General features: G+C 41.5%; 1 protein-coding gene across 2 annotated transcripts in view; it reads right to left on the reverse strand.

The window, feature by feature from the left end:
* Window positions 1-659: 659 nt before the first annotated feature.
* Window positions 660-15239, reverse strand: part of adamts3 (ADAM metallopeptidase with thrombospondin type 1 motif, 3) — a 50700-nt gene continuing 36120 nt past the window's right edge. Inside the window, exons 11-22 of one of the 2 annotated variants that reach the window (XM_007898979.2) lie at window positions 14003-14116; window positions 13349-13494; window positions 12245-12420; window positions 10913-11046; window positions 10394-10517; window positions 8192-8272; window positions 7151-7314; window positions 5541-5706; window positions 4788-4920; window positions 3938-4145; window positions 2038-2155; window positions 660-1489 (exon numbers count right to left, since the gene is read on the reverse strand). In XM_007898979.2, the coding sequence (XP_007897170.2) occupies window positions 1161-1489; window positions 2038-2155; window positions 3938-4145; window positions 4788-4920; window positions 5541-5706; window positions 7151-7314; window positions 8192-8272; window positions 10394-10517; window positions 10913-11046; window positions 12245-12420; window positions 13349-13494; window positions 14003-14116 (1893 nt within the window). In that variant the 3' untranslated portion in view covers window positions 660-1160. The remainder of the gene's footprint in view (window positions 1490-2037; window positions 2156-3937; window positions 4146-4787; window positions 4921-5540; window positions 5707-7150; window positions 7315-8191; window positions 8273-10393; window positions 10518-10912; window positions 11047-12244; window positions 12421-13348; window positions 13495-14002; window positions 14117-15239) is intronic. The other variant, XM_007898981.2, reaches the window with a different exon arrangement.

Raw genomic sequence — 15239 nt, forward strand, 5'->3', positions numbered from 1 at the left:
TGGTACACAAAATACCAACCAAACATCAACATTCGATAAACATCTGATACTTTCAGGTCCATATTTACGGGAACAGGTATTTATTAAATAATCCACAGCAACGCACGGGAGAGAAAGACTGAACGAACATTAGAAGGATAACTGATTGTCGCTATCACTGACAGCTTTTTGTTTTCTGGAGACAGCAGTGCACTTTACTGTGAATAAAAGGAGTGTGAATGGGTCAGACTCTAGAGCACCACATCTAGGCTGGAAATAAGGTAAAGGAGCTTTAGTCTGACTATTTAAATTCCCTAATTTGAGAATACAATCTCTACATAACTACTGCCACTTTGTGCTTTTAAAGGGTACCGTATTTCCCTCTTAAAACTGCAATGGTCTGAAGTACAGGCTTGTGGAATATATTGAGGCGGTTTTTTTTATAAAAGAAGATATTCAGAAGTAATTACAAATGATAAAACAAATCCCATGGAACAAACTCTTGTTTAAAAAAATGATACTGACTTTTGCATGCACTGCATTTACACACACACACGCACACAATTGCAAATGGACTTAAATAATATTAGCAACATTAAAATATTGTTTTGAATGAAACTTGTAAATGGCATTAGGTTAGAAGATCAGCCGTGATCTTATTAAATGGCGGGGGAGGCTCGAGGGGCCGAATGGCCTACTCCTGCTCCTACATCTTATGGTTAATGGTTGACATATCAACCCAACGTGTCCAGCTACATGCCCCGCCGTAAACAACTTTAGTGCCTGTATTCTAGAGGCCCAGTAAAAACAGAATTATGCCCATCAACTGACAAGAACCAAAATAGGAAAGTGCACCAGCACTTAGAACTTTGTTAATAGGGGAACTGCTGATAATTTAGGAATTCAATTGAAATTGTGAGGGTTCTTTTTCAAAATGTTGTGTGCGACACACCGTCCACAATCCTTTCAGATAGTCATTCCTTTAAAAACGTCTGATGGCAACATCTTTCCTTGATGTTTCGACCACAGAATATCTTGAAGCTATCTGTCTTGACTTGACGTAGTAGCGCCGTCTGAATAAAGAGTACTGTTGAACTGTCGTTCTTGCCAGAAGGAAGATTTCCGATGACCGAGCAGTGCCTTGATGGAGCTGAAGCTTGTGAAGCCAACAATGTTAAAAGCTAGCTGTCTGCCGTATTATCTTTTATCCGGGAAGGATGAACGGGTTTTCTTTTGTCCCGTGTAAGAATTCCTGCTGTGGATTTGGTCTTCTTGTCTGCGTGGCCTTTGTCCTTTGTGGTGGAGTTGGGCTGGTGAGTAGGTGACACATTAGCTCCTGGTACATGGCTCGCTTCAAGCATCTCAGGTCCATTAATGAAAGGAGGAGGCACCGTGCTACTGTGCTCCCTACAAGATTCACAGCAGAGTTTTTTGTAACCCGGGATAGAGCAATATCGTGCAAGCACTTCCATCTGACAAAATATGGACTTGTCTCGCAGACATGGCTCACCTGAGGGGTGACGAAAAATGAAGATGAAACGTTTTAGTAATAATGACGGACCACCATAAATGCAGTGTCTCTTCCTGGGCAACCCGTTCCAGTCATTAATTATGCTCTGGCTAAAGGAAAAAGTTCTGCAGCCATTCGTTAGGAATGGTTATAAATACGCAACGTTTCGTAACAGGTTTGAATTATCGCATCGCATGTTTTCACGGATGCAATTGAAATGAATAAACTGCATAAATCACAACTATAATTGGCCACAGAGTACACAGTCACTACACTTTACAGTATATCCTGTGAAGCGCTTTGAGACGTCCCAAAGACATGAGAAGGCGCTATAGCAAATGCAAGGATCATTATTATTATTATTATAGGCACTCTTTGCCACACATGAGGGAAGTAATGCATTGCGTATCTGTAAAAAAAAATACGGTTACTGAAAGCACCACGTAATGTTACACTAAATTATTGACGATCTCCCTAATTTGGCAACTGAACTAATTTCGGGTTTAGTGTTTAGGTTCTGATGAATGAGGATTGACACAGGTTCATACCTTTACAAGGGGGAAGCCTGCAGACTCTCACGGCTTCTTGTTTCTTTCCATCACACAGGTTGTTTGCACGACATACAATTTGTCTTTTTTCAATTCCTTCACCGCACGTAACTGAGCACTGTAAAGAATATAAATGGAAAGAATGAAAATTCTTTTACATGATCATAATAAATAATCCATTCATTTCATATCCTGTAAAGTGATAAGTTTACAGGATATGAAATGAATGAACTTGAACTTATCACTTTACAGGATTTTACTGCATTTGTAAGTGAACACAGTTTGTGCACGGAATGACCCACAAATAGCCACCAATGACCAATCTTGTTATGTTGGCCAGGAAACCTGCGGAGTCCTGTAGTTATAATAATAATCCTTGCATTTGATATAGCGCTTTTCACGTCGGGAGGACGTCCCAAAGCGTTGCACAGAACACACTGTAAAGTGAATTGACTGTATATTTGTGGGCGAACTCGGCAGCCAATTGCGCACAGCAATGTCCCACAAACAGTTGTAGATTGAAAATGACCAATTTATTATTGTTTTTGGTTTTTGGAGGGATTATTATTAGGCTCTGTGTGGAGTAAGGAAACTTGCCCAAGGTTTCGCCCTCTGCCTGGAATTGAACTCAGGTCTCTCACTTGCAAAGCGAGTGCTCTAACCACTGAGCTACAGGACTCCACCTGTAGTTCAGTGGTTAGAGCGCTCACTTCGCAAGTGAGAGGACTTGGGTTCAATTCCCAGGCAGTGCAAAACGTTGGGCAAGTTTCCTTACTCCACACGCCTCTGTTTACCCAGCAGTAAGTAGGAACACGGTTGCTAGTCGATTGGCGGATTGCTTTTCCGGGGGTAATAATCCCTTCAAAAAAAAAATTGTAATAACTTTATGGGAGTTGGGTTACACTGCTAAATCACCCGAGTTCAGAACCCCAGAAGTCGTGCTCAAGCTGTAGAGCGAACTGGTCAGCCGGTACCTAAAGTCACGTTCTGGGTTGTCCAAGCCCTGACTCATTTCGGAGCAGAGCAACAAAGATGGTTCCAGTGACTCTTGGAATCATCTTTGCTCCAAGGAATGATTAGATAAGCTGGGGATTTTCAGCTTTGAAAAAACACATTGCAGAAGAGACTTTGTCATTTACTCTCCTTCTCACTCTTTTCTCTGTCTCAAAGTTCCCCTCCTCTCTCTCTCTCTCTCCTTTCGGGGTCTCCTTTTTCTCCCCCACCCCTCACCGTCTCCTTCTTACCCTGAGTCATTTTCTCTCCCCCCCCTTTCCCCCACCCCTGCCATGTCTTGTTCCCGCTCTCACCTTCAACTTTCTTTCTTTGACCCTCAATCTCAAGGGGAATAACTTTTTTCTTGGTCAGGAGAGTATCGTAATAATTCATGCATTTGATACAGAGTCTTACCACGTTGTTGAGATGTTTCATGCTTATAGGATATCCTGTAAAGTGGTGTGATTGTGCGTATTTTATGGGTGAACAATGGCAGTTAATTCACCCATAAAATGGCAGTCTCGACTCCCACAAACAGCCACGAGTGAGTGAGGGGAGCATGCTACCAGGCTGACACTGACATTTTTGATCACGACTGGATCGAAAGAATGATTCACAAGAGAACTGGTTAAGCGCCTGAGCAAATAAAAAAAAACATTAAAAGATGCGGGGAAAGGGATGGAGAACGAGAAAATAAAACCGGCTACTTGGAACAGCCAGAATAGACCAAATACCTCCCTTGTATGCCGAAAATTTCTGCATCGTTATTTGCATAAGTAACGCTTATATCAACTAACTGCCTTTAGACCAGGAGTCGTTGTTCTTTACCCAGTGTGACGTCCGAGAAGTAATTCTTTGAAAACTAAAATTCTAGGTATTTTTATATGAAGAATTTCTAATGCCTCACCTCTGACCAAGGTCCTGTTCTCCATTTTGATGGGCAGGGCTTTCTGTTACATGACAGTCGGTTCTCTGGACGGTCTCCACTGCAATATTTACTGTTGACAGAGCGGTTTGTGCCGTCGTGGAGCAACTGGACACAGCGAACAGTACGGATCTGGTACCCAGAGTTTCCACAGGATTTTGTGCAGTGTTCCCATTCTTCTGCTATCCAACTGTTTGAAGGAAATTCACAAACATGCTTTTAATAGTTCATAGAATCACATTCCTTATTGAAAAGCACTTGAACTCAAGCTGACAGGAAAGGATAGATCAGATTATTTATTACATGGAATTATATGGAGAACGGTGAATCTTCGAAATGCGCCACAGATGTGGCACAGGCAGATTGACCAATTTTCAAGAGGAATTAGAAATCGATTAAAGGGTGTGAGAGATAAAGTACTGTAAAAAAAAAAAAAAATTCCAATCCAGTATATTCCTATGAAAAAAAATGTAAGACTAGATTACGTGCGGCCTTCAAACTCAATGACGGAGAGCTGTCAGTAGTCCTGGCAGCAATGCTGTGCTGTATTAGCTCTGAGTGCAAAGTCATGTAGTAACACATGGCAGGTCCGTTCATGCTTGAAATAAATTGTTTAAAATAAATTCAATTAGTGACTCAGAATTAAGATAGACAACAATTGAAATCAACGACACAATAAATTCCATTCAACCCATTGAATGAGCAACACCAAAGAGAATCTAGTGCCGTTTAACAGGAAGCAGTGACCGGGTATGGGTTGACTTGTCACAGGAAACGTTTGGGTTTGATTGTACAGAGACAGAGTGAACCGCTTTACTCGTGTGGGACTTACTGAGGCAGCGTGCACTCCTGCAGGCTACACTTCCGATGAATGGGCTTCGGTTTCTTGTTTGCATCACAGAAGGTTCGATGGACCATTTTATTGGCGCTCTTCCTGCGGCAGCCATACTTTGTGTACTGAAAACCTGGTGCGGAGAAAGAAATATTATCTTGAGCTCCATTTCCAGTTTTTTTTTTTGAATTTACAAAAATGTGTGATATAACTGTGTACAGTACAATACAGCGAGCTTCAATGGAGCCGGATTCTCTTATCAGGTGGTTGCCATGTGGACCTGGATCACTGCACACATTTCCTGTGTACCTACCGACTTTTCACACTGAAATGCCCAACCTCCAGTTTGTTAAGTTGACAACAAATCCAGCTGAATGTGCAAACCCAGCAGTGATACTGGGGGAACCCTAATGGTCTGGAAGTCGGCCACTTTAGGTCCCTGTGTTCAAAAAAGTACGACTTCTGGGCCAATAGGTCACTTCCCACTATAAGTGGTGTGCCGAACGCAGGAGGTGATGTAGACATGACCCGATGACCGAATCAGTTGTACACATGGCAGTCAGACTATCAACTCGGACATCTTCTCCACTATCGCCATTTTGCCCTGGCTCTCTGGAGTTCCATTCCTGAAGTCCCACTGACTCGCTTTGAGTAGGGAAAATAGAGATATAATGCAAACTGTTCTGTTTAGATGCTTGGTTTAGGGATAATAAGTGTGAATCATATGTTCACAATTTACTTTAAATTAAGTACCTCCTCCACAAGATTTGGAGCACGTAGACCAGTTCTTCAAAGCCCACTCAAATACATTTGTTTCTTCTTGAAGTATATTATTATTGTTGATGATTGGTAAGGAGTCCTCATGAATAATATACTTGTAGGTTAGTTTAGAGTCAGTGCTATTATCCTGAGGGATAATCTGAAACGAGAAAAATATTTTTGCAAACACCCCGTCCATCCATACAACTACTAAAGTTTGACAGTTATATGCAGGTACATATCACACAAAATGCTCTTCACAACAGGCACTGTTGTAACCAGATATTAATTGGAACCTAAATATTCTCCTCTTCCATAATTATAACAAAATAATCTAACCTCTAAACACACCATCTCAGAAACCAAATAGTATTTCTTTCTTTTACCTACGACAACATCTTTCACTTGTATTGTATCATATCGTAGGAAGACATCTCAACATGGCTTACAGAAACTGAGCGGAAGCCCAAGCAGGAAGGAGGATGACAATAATAATAATAATAATAAGATAGGGGTAAGTGGGAGATGATCAAAGGCACAGTCAAAGAGATAGAAGAGTTCTGAAACCGGGTTTTATAACATGCATTTGCTGTAGCGTCTTACCACTCCTTATCACATCATCGAGATGTCTCGAAGTGCTTCACAGGATATATACTGTAACGTGGATTGATTCTTTATATTGTGGGCGAAACGTGGCAGCCACTTTTCACACAGCAATGTCCCACAAACTGCCTGAAAATGAGTGACCAATTGTATTTGGGGGATTTGTTGAGCATGACACTGGGAGAGAGAAAATCCCTTCTCTTTAATGTCCACCTGAACAGGGAAAAGGGACCTCGGTTTAACATCTCATTGAAAGGATGGCACCTCCGACAATGCAACAGCCCCCAGCACTGCATTTTGGGCGGGGGGTGTCAACTTAGATAATATGATTCCAAATCTTGACGTAGGGCTTGAACCCACAACTTCTGACTCTGAGGCGTGAGTGCTTACCACTATGCCAGGTTGATATGCTTTTGAGAGTGTAAATTGGATGGATTTTAAGAGTTCCAGAGATTGGGGGAAAAGTGACTGCAAGCTCACTGATGGTAGGGTGGAAGAAGTGGGACATTCATCACTCCTGAGATAGTAGTGGGCAGGGAAGTCATACTGGAGTGATCACAGAGGTAGGGTAAGGCAAGGGATTGGAGGTGTTTCAAAGATAGAATGAAGATCTTGAAATCATTCAAGATTAAACAGAGTCTGGTGAGGATAGGAGTGATAGACTCATGGAGCCTGTTTACGGTAAAGGATACTGGCTTCAGAGTTCTGCATAAACTGGAGCTTATCTAGGGATATACACGTATACAGAAAAAAAACATCTGTACATCTGAACCTCTTAAACTTGCTATAGTTCTTAAATAAGCTGAATTACAACTTGCTCCGTCCATCACCTCTTTCAATCTCCCTCTCAAGTCTTATCTCTTTGACTAAGCTTTTGGTCATCTTTCCCTTCCCCACGCCCTCACCTCCCACCGCCAGCTCGGCTGTCAAGCCAGAGGTCCTGCTGATGTGAAACATGCTGCGTAAATGTAAATTTGTATTGGATTGTTATAATAACTCACCAGAACTACAACAGTTTCATGCAAAGGACCATCTGTTTGAAGAGTTTCTAGGTCACTTTCCATGGTGTATTTCCATTCCACACCCAGGTCAATGAAAACCTTTGTCTTGGGTTCCTCCCCCTTGCCATTTAGGATGTAATGGCCTGTTGCCTGATTTTTGATAGCTGATACAGAGGATGAAGATGCATTCGTATAAGGCAGAACTTCAACATATGCAATGTGAAAAATGAGAACTGTCTTTCACCTTTTTGTCTTGTAACATCACTTTTTAAAGTTTAAGATTACGTAAAAATATGGCAATTCTTATATTTGGTCCATTCATTTTGAAGCAGGTTCTGTTTCCAAATCAAGTCTAAATTAAAGAATTTTCCATCATTATGTGCAATTTTAAATTTTTAAGTCAAAATGGTATTCCATGCCAAGAATAGATTTTAAGATGAAACAGAGTCTGGTGAGGATAAGAGTGATAGACTCATGGAGCCTGTTTACGATAAAGGATACTGGTTTCAGAGTTCTGCATACACTGGAGCTTATCTAGGGATATACACGTATACAGAAAAAAACACATCTGAACCTCTTAAACTTGCTATAGTGCTTAGGTAACGCTGAATTTCAAGCCATCTAACTTCACAGCATCAACGTCAGCAACATCTGACGGGTTTTGTTTAACCAGATTCAAATGTTGTATTTGGGAACTTTAGCTATCACAAAGCAACGCAAATCACAAATCGTGCAGAGATGAATGGTGGGCCATTCTGCCAAGCACTGCAATACCATGATTGCACAGAGCATAGCAGCCATAGGTACACCCATCTAACAAAGCTCCCAAATAAAATACATTGAAGGCAATTCTTCACAATAGCCGTTACAATACACGGTTCAACATATAGATTTATAGGAAAAAGTGATACTACATTCAGATTCATGCTATTGTCAGTAACTAGTGGTTTGAGCAATGGTTACAATATAATTTATCACTTCACTGGTTATTTTTAAGCAAAAATTCTCATGCCTCAATAGGAGGAGAAGGTTAGTACTTACCAAGAATGTGAGGTGAAACCTCATCTTCTTGGATGAAGACATATCTAGCACCAGGTGGGATATCAAACATCTTTATATAGCCTTTACCCGTGTTAAGGTGAAAGAAGCAAAACGAAAAAAAACAGCACTAGTTAATATAGCTTTACATGATGAATTGTCTCGAAGAGGACATCAATGAAACACGGAATATTTTGCAAATTCTTGTCACCTGCAGAACCAAGCTTATGATCTACTACACCCATACTATTGAATCCTTTTTTTCCTCTAGCAAAGAGGAAAAACACATTGTCATTGATGATTCAGGTTACGATGTGATATGTTGTTAGCCACAAGTGGACCTTTGAATCCATCAATGGACTGGATCATCTAGCAATTGTTGCAAAATAACCCAAAAGGTGTCCCCGATGTCCTTTCTTCTGCTCTCACTTACCAATCACATGTTTAGACTGGCTTAATCCAGAGAGATCAAGATTTCTAGCTCCTTTGGGTAAAATGAATGCTGCTTTGGTTCTCCCTTAAACAAAATGATTTCATCAGTTCACTGATAAGTTTTCTTTTCATCGACTCATTTTCATTCACAAATTTAAAAATGACTTCAATTTCAATCAGTAATAATCACTGGATTGTATCCAATATGAACAAGGCATCTAACAAGGCCTTTGGTCCACAAAATATACAGTCAATCTGCTTTGCAGTGTATTCTGTGAAGCGTTTTAAGACGACTCGAAGACGTGATGAGGCGCTATAACAAATGCAAGGATTATCATTATTAAAGAACGTATTCATTAAGAGTAAATAAAAATAATGTTTGCTGAAATCAAAAGTGAGAAAAACATTCAGCTTTGACCAGACAGGATACTTCTGGCAAGCTTTTCCGCTGCTTGTCCAGCTAGGATGACCCTACCAGTTAGGGCTTAACATAACATAACATAACATGCAGAAGCAGGAGTAGGCCATTCGGACCTTCGAGCCTGGACCCGCCATTCAATCATGGCTGATCTTCTAATCTAACTCCAGCTAATAACCTGACCTTGCCTTATCCCCATATCCCTTAATCCCTTTTGCAATAAGAAATCTATCTATCTCAGTCTTGAGTCTTCCCTGCTTTGGCTTGTGTGTTGGATTGTCTGCCCCAGTAATCGTTCTACTCTTTCGAGTCCTATCAATGAGCCAGCCTGACTGTGCTGTCTGTCATCAACAGGGCTCTGGTGTACTGCGGACCCGCCTGGCTCAGGAACCAGTCTACCGAGACCGCCGGAGAGGGCTGGCTCGATTCCGACATTCCTTCGCCAGGCATGTCACCTTGGAGCCAGTTCAGCGACACATGCATTATAGTGCATGAGAGCGTTCCTGTCCGCAGCTCACTCACTTATTTTTCCAAGAGCTCTTTAGTTGCTAAAGTTCTTTTAGCACCTCTTGCTTATTTTTTTGTGCCTGTTGAAAGAGTTTGAGTAGTGGTTAGCTGTTGTAGAAAATTCCATCTTACTGCAAGTTCACGTACTCACAAGGAACATTGCCTACTGTGCTCTTACATGAACGTCGCATAAATGTTTAATTTCTAGATCTCTTTCACTGTAAAATACAGCAGCAATTTCTTATATTTTGAGTTCATATATAGGATAAAAATCAGTCCTTAACAAATCCCTAAAAATCTTATTGATGGATCTGAAATTTAACAACTGCGGTTTGATTAGACAAAATTAATTCTTCCACTGCTCACGCGGAGGCTAATTGCGCACAGCAGTGTCCCACAAACAGTCGTGGATTGAGTGAACAAATTATTTATTTATTTTGAAAAGGGAGAGCACTCTGCCAATTGACCGGGTTCCTACTTACTGCTAGGTAAACAGAGATGTGTGGGGTAAGGAGATTTGCCCAAGGTTTTGCCCTGCCCGGGAATCGAACCCGGTTCCACTCACTTGCGAGGCCAGTGTGATAACCACCACACTACAGGTCTCCACAAGTGGGCATTTGTTGTGTAGGTGCACCATGTGATGAAGATACCACTGAAGCGACAAGTCACCGCCAGTACATAGGGAGGGAGGACTGACTGGAAGCCAGTTGTCAGCAATGTGCCCTGGGAGGGGTTGTTACCTTACTGTTAAATTTGGATAAACTAAGGTTATACTTGTATGAAGCCATGAACGTGAAACGAGTGCATCTTAGGTACTCTTCAATCTATTTCATAGGTTATATTCTTACCAGGTTTCTTTGGTGTCCTAGTAAATGTTCTTTTCACTGTTCTGCAATGAGAGTTATCTCCAGCACATATTCCACATTTGTCATCTGCTTTGTTTGAACCAATTGTTTTGTCACAACCCACTTTCTGTGGAGAAAAGTCTTCACTCAAATAGTAATAAAATTCACAACACACCAGCACTATTGGAAAATCACTGCTACACTAGTACACTTCCTGATAATTTCTTTGGACACAAAGACATAGGAAGGAGTTGGCAATTTACAGAGGATATTTGGGATTTTCCTTGCCCTCCAGAACGCCCGGATGTGGTAAAACTCACATATGTCGTATGAGTCAGGGATTCATTGATGCATTGAGCCGAGAGACATATTACAGATAATTAAGACAACTTATGAAAGAACTCAAACAATTCCTTAGACAGAGTTTAGGCAGAATTTAATGTGTGCAAATATAACACTAATTAGATGTCTAATCACTAACGATCCACCACGTTGAATATATAATTTTGAATATATACTCACCACACATTCACCTCTCACGCAGATGCTGTACGAGTCTTTATAGGAACAGTGAGTACCATCATGGACCAATTGTTTCATGTAGACCACTGTTCCCATTTCTTTAGATTGACAGTAAAGGTGGCATCGTTTTCTTGCTAAAAACAAAGAATCTGTGTCACCGAGATACACAAAGTAGCTGATTAATTTGCACTAACTGGGATTTATTTGCCCTAATGTGGATAAGGAAACAATATGGATAATACATCACTGTGCATCACAAATTGGCTACAGGCCCAACTAGAAATGTACTGCATCAGGAATGGCTATGGCATAAAACCATAACTATGGTACCACTCTGTGCCTGTCTTTCCTCTCTTTTTCTGATTATCTTCCTCTCGAACATGCTTTCCCTTGCTCTCTTTAAAATTCTGGTAGACAAAGATTTAGAAACCTTGGAAAACAGGAACAAGAGGAGGCCATTAGGCCCATTGAACCTGTTCCACCAGTTTATTAGATCAAGGCAGATCTTTTAATCTCAAAGTCCTGACGTTTCATCTTATCCCTTTATACGTCTATAACCAAAGAATCTATATCGCTCTGTCTATATCGACATGGACAGTAGACTGTAGTTTATTAACACTAAATGGAACCAGTGTTTGCATCAACATTAAAAACCTCAGAAAAGGTGAAATTTGAATAGGAAATTAATACTGCTCTGAAATCCAATCTTTCTCTCACTAAGTAAGTAAGTAAGTAAGTAGGTAGGTAGTAGGTAGGTAGGTAACCAACCAACCAACCACCCAACCAACCCTCACTCTCTCTCCGATTTCCCCTTTGATTCCCTTTCTCAGGGTATCTCATGCTGGGGCACGGTTTTTAATGACGTTTTAATGGCCATAATTTATGTGTGAGCTAGACAGCGAGTGTGGTCAGGTTCTTCACCTGCTCATCTGATCTTGCTTTCATCTAAAGGGAACATGTGCCGACTCTCCATTAGTGATTACTGGGTATTGACCAGGAGTGGGAAACCAACCTGATCTTTCCTTGTCTCTAGCCTAACACAAACTGCTGGCCCAGGTGAAGCTCAGTTCATTCTGTATAGATCAGGGATTGAACCAGCAATCTAAGGCTTAAATTGTTTCACCCACAACATATAAAGTAATTTACAGTATATTCTGTGAAGCGCTTTGAGACGTCTCGAATATGTGATAAGGCGCTATATCAAATGCAAGAATTATTATTGTTATTATTAATATTACAGCAGAAAGTATTTTTACTCATGGCCTTTTGGGAGCTTCAAAACCTTTTTAAACCTGGAAGTTGTCCTTCTGAATATATGATTTGGAGACTTACAATCTGGATGTTCATATGGAAGCCAGTGGTGCTTCATGTCCTTATACTCAAAGTACGAATTACGTTGCTGACACTGTTGTGCTCGGAAATCCTCAAAATGCCGTTGACAATCGTCTGTGTTACATAGTTGATAGTCATAATTTACACCGGGGCAATCCTGACCACCGTTTGCAGGTCTGAGACAGAAGCGCCCAAAACAAAGTTATAATTTATATTTCAAACAGCGGAATAAATATCTTAAGACAACAAAAGTTTAATTATCTAAAGGTCTCCTCACATTAGCTTGTGGTTAATTTCTGGAGTCTTTACAGCAGACAGATTTACAAAGAACGTACTGCACAGAAACAGGTCATTTGGCCTTCTCTTCTCCTCTCCCGCATGTGAAGGTCTATGTGTCCTCTTAAAATGCATCTACACTATCTGATTCGACCATTGCTTCAGGCAGCGAGTTCCACAATCTCACTACCATAACTGTGAAGCAGTTCCGCCTAAATTCTGCAAGAACGGTGTGATGGGGGTATAGAGTTTAGTGCGGGTGAATATGTGGGTGGCAGATTTGTGAATTAACTGGATTTTGTGGATAGTGGAGCTGGGGAGACCTGGGATGGGGTATTTGAACAGTCAAAGATGAAGGTGACGAATGCATGGATGAGGGTTTCGGCCGCGTTTGGGATATCTGTAATTTCTGCTCTCAGGGACTGGTGTGTTCTCCAAGTCCTGCCATGATCCAGGTCACTGCTGTCACCAGCAGTGCCTTGGAATACTGTGGATCCATCCGGCTCAGGAACGGGACTACTAAGACCGCCGCAGAGGGCTGGCTCGATTCCGACATTCCATTGCCAGGCCTGTCACCTTGGAGCCAGTTCAGCTCCAAGGAGATCTCGCTTAACCAGTTTTGCAGCAGATATTAGTGAACGCATTTTAATCAGTGATAAAAGTTTATGACAATCTTCCAAGAAGAGGCAAACACGTCACAGTATCAAAATTAGAAATATGAAAATATGATTTACAATATGTTTCAGCCTGCGATGGGAGGTGGAATGGTCTTTTCTTATTTCTGAATTTTCCGAAACATTTATTGTTACCTTAAAATAGGAAACTTACGCTGGTTTATTGCACTGCCGGGATCTAAAGCGAACTCCAGTGCCACAGGTTCGAGAACAGGTCCCAAACTTGCTCCAGGGGCTCCAGCTGCCGTCCTGCCTCAAAGCTTTCGACGTCGCCCACAAACAGTGACCCTGGTAACACCACTGAAAATTCAAATGAAATACTTTCACCATCTGGAATTTATTTCTCCTTTAACATCTCCCGCCCAGGCCCGCCCCGCCATTGGAGGTCGGGCCTTCAGCCTCCCTGCCCCCTGATCCTTTGGAACTCCATCCCACAGTCCCTTCGCCTCGCTCCCTCCCTTGCTTCCTTCAAGGCACGTCTCAAGATCCTCATCTTCGACTGTAGCCTCGGCCACCCTCCTTCCCTTCACCACCCCCCTGAGACCTCCCGACGCGAAAGGCGCTATACAAATGTAATTTTGTATGGTATTTGTATCTCAATATTGATATTTATGGTAAATCGTACAATCTGTCGGCCCGTTAGGTGGAACAAGCAGACAGGTGATGAAACGTGAAGTGCTTTGAAATGTCTCAGTGATCAAATGCAAGGATTATTTATTTTTATATAACCCAATGGGCATGAATCACAACGTCTAATGTATTAGTGATTGTGTCTGAACAAATACAAATCGTTCAGTCATCAGCTCACCTTTCCAGGGTCACACTCAGTTCCATCCAGGGGAGGACCTTTCTTTGTCTTACAGAAATAGGGGTTGTCAGGATGACTGCACCATAATTGTTTGCATGGATCGAAAGTGCTGAACTGTAACAAGACAATATAATTCAGGCTTTTTAACTAAACGTCTTCAACAAGCAACTGACCTCTGTAGTAAAACAAGTAGCCTTAGTGCTTCACCACTCTACACAATAGAAATACTGGTTAATTATTCCTTTCACCAAATCAGGTGCACAGGATTCGCAGGACCAGAAAAAAACATGATAGCCCATCAGCCCATTCCCGTTTTGATGTCCTATCCTGTGCATTTCTGTGTCCTTATATTTGGTGAAAAGAATTCACCAAATATGGGGTATGTGAAATGCGCAGGGTATGTTTCTCTCTATTTCACATACCCCAATCCAGCTCACTCTTGGAATTGCACAGACTGTATTCTGTGTCTACGGTCTCCCTGGGAAAACTCATGGTGTTGTTCCACATGCTGGCTGTTCTTTGTGCAAATTAGCTAAAGCTGATAAGACTATTTATTCACTGTCCCTTAACTGAGTTTGCGACCTTGATCGTTAATTATGGATCTCCTGAGCGTGCCAAAGATAACATTGGAGTCCAGGGTATCCCTGTCGGCTCTAAAAACCTTCTAAGCGCTCACCCCTCACTTGTCCCTTCTCAACGTAAGATCTCTCGCTTCTGCAATCTCTCCTCATAGTTATGGCATTTATTCCCATGTATTGATTTATTTCCCCCCTATCAGCCTACAACTGAATTTATTTCTCAGGAATTCAGAACAAATCTGCAGAAACTCTACTTCAGTGAGCGAGTGGTAAACTTATGGAACGCGCTCCCTAGGGAGACAGTGGAAGCAGGAAATGTCATTTGTTTCAAGAACAAATTAGATAGATTTCTGCTAGAAAATAATATCCGGGGATACAGTGTATAGTTTGGGGCGTGACACGTCAAGCGACTGCCAGGATGGTGGAAGGCGAACTAGATGGACCTTGGTCTTCTTTTACCCAGCAAATTCTTATGCTCTTATGTCTCCATCATTGCACCTTTTCCAATGCTAGCATGTCTCTATTGTAGTCTCAACTCCAGAACTGTACACAATACTATAAATAAAGACATATTAATACTTTGCACAGAACTCAAATGATGTCCCCATAGGCACCTTAACATCTTCTCTGCCTTCCTTTTTTGCTGGTACTCACTTTGC

Source organism: Callorhinchus milii, unplaced genomic scaffold (genome assembly GCF_018977255.1).
Source record: "Callorhinchus milii isolate IMCB2004 unplaced genomic scaffold, IMCB_Cmil_1.0 Scaffold1, whole genome shotgun sequence".
NCBI classification, from domain to species: Eukaryota; Metazoa; Chordata; class Chondrichthyes; order Chimaeriformes; family Callorhinchidae; genus Callorhinchus; species Callorhinchus milii.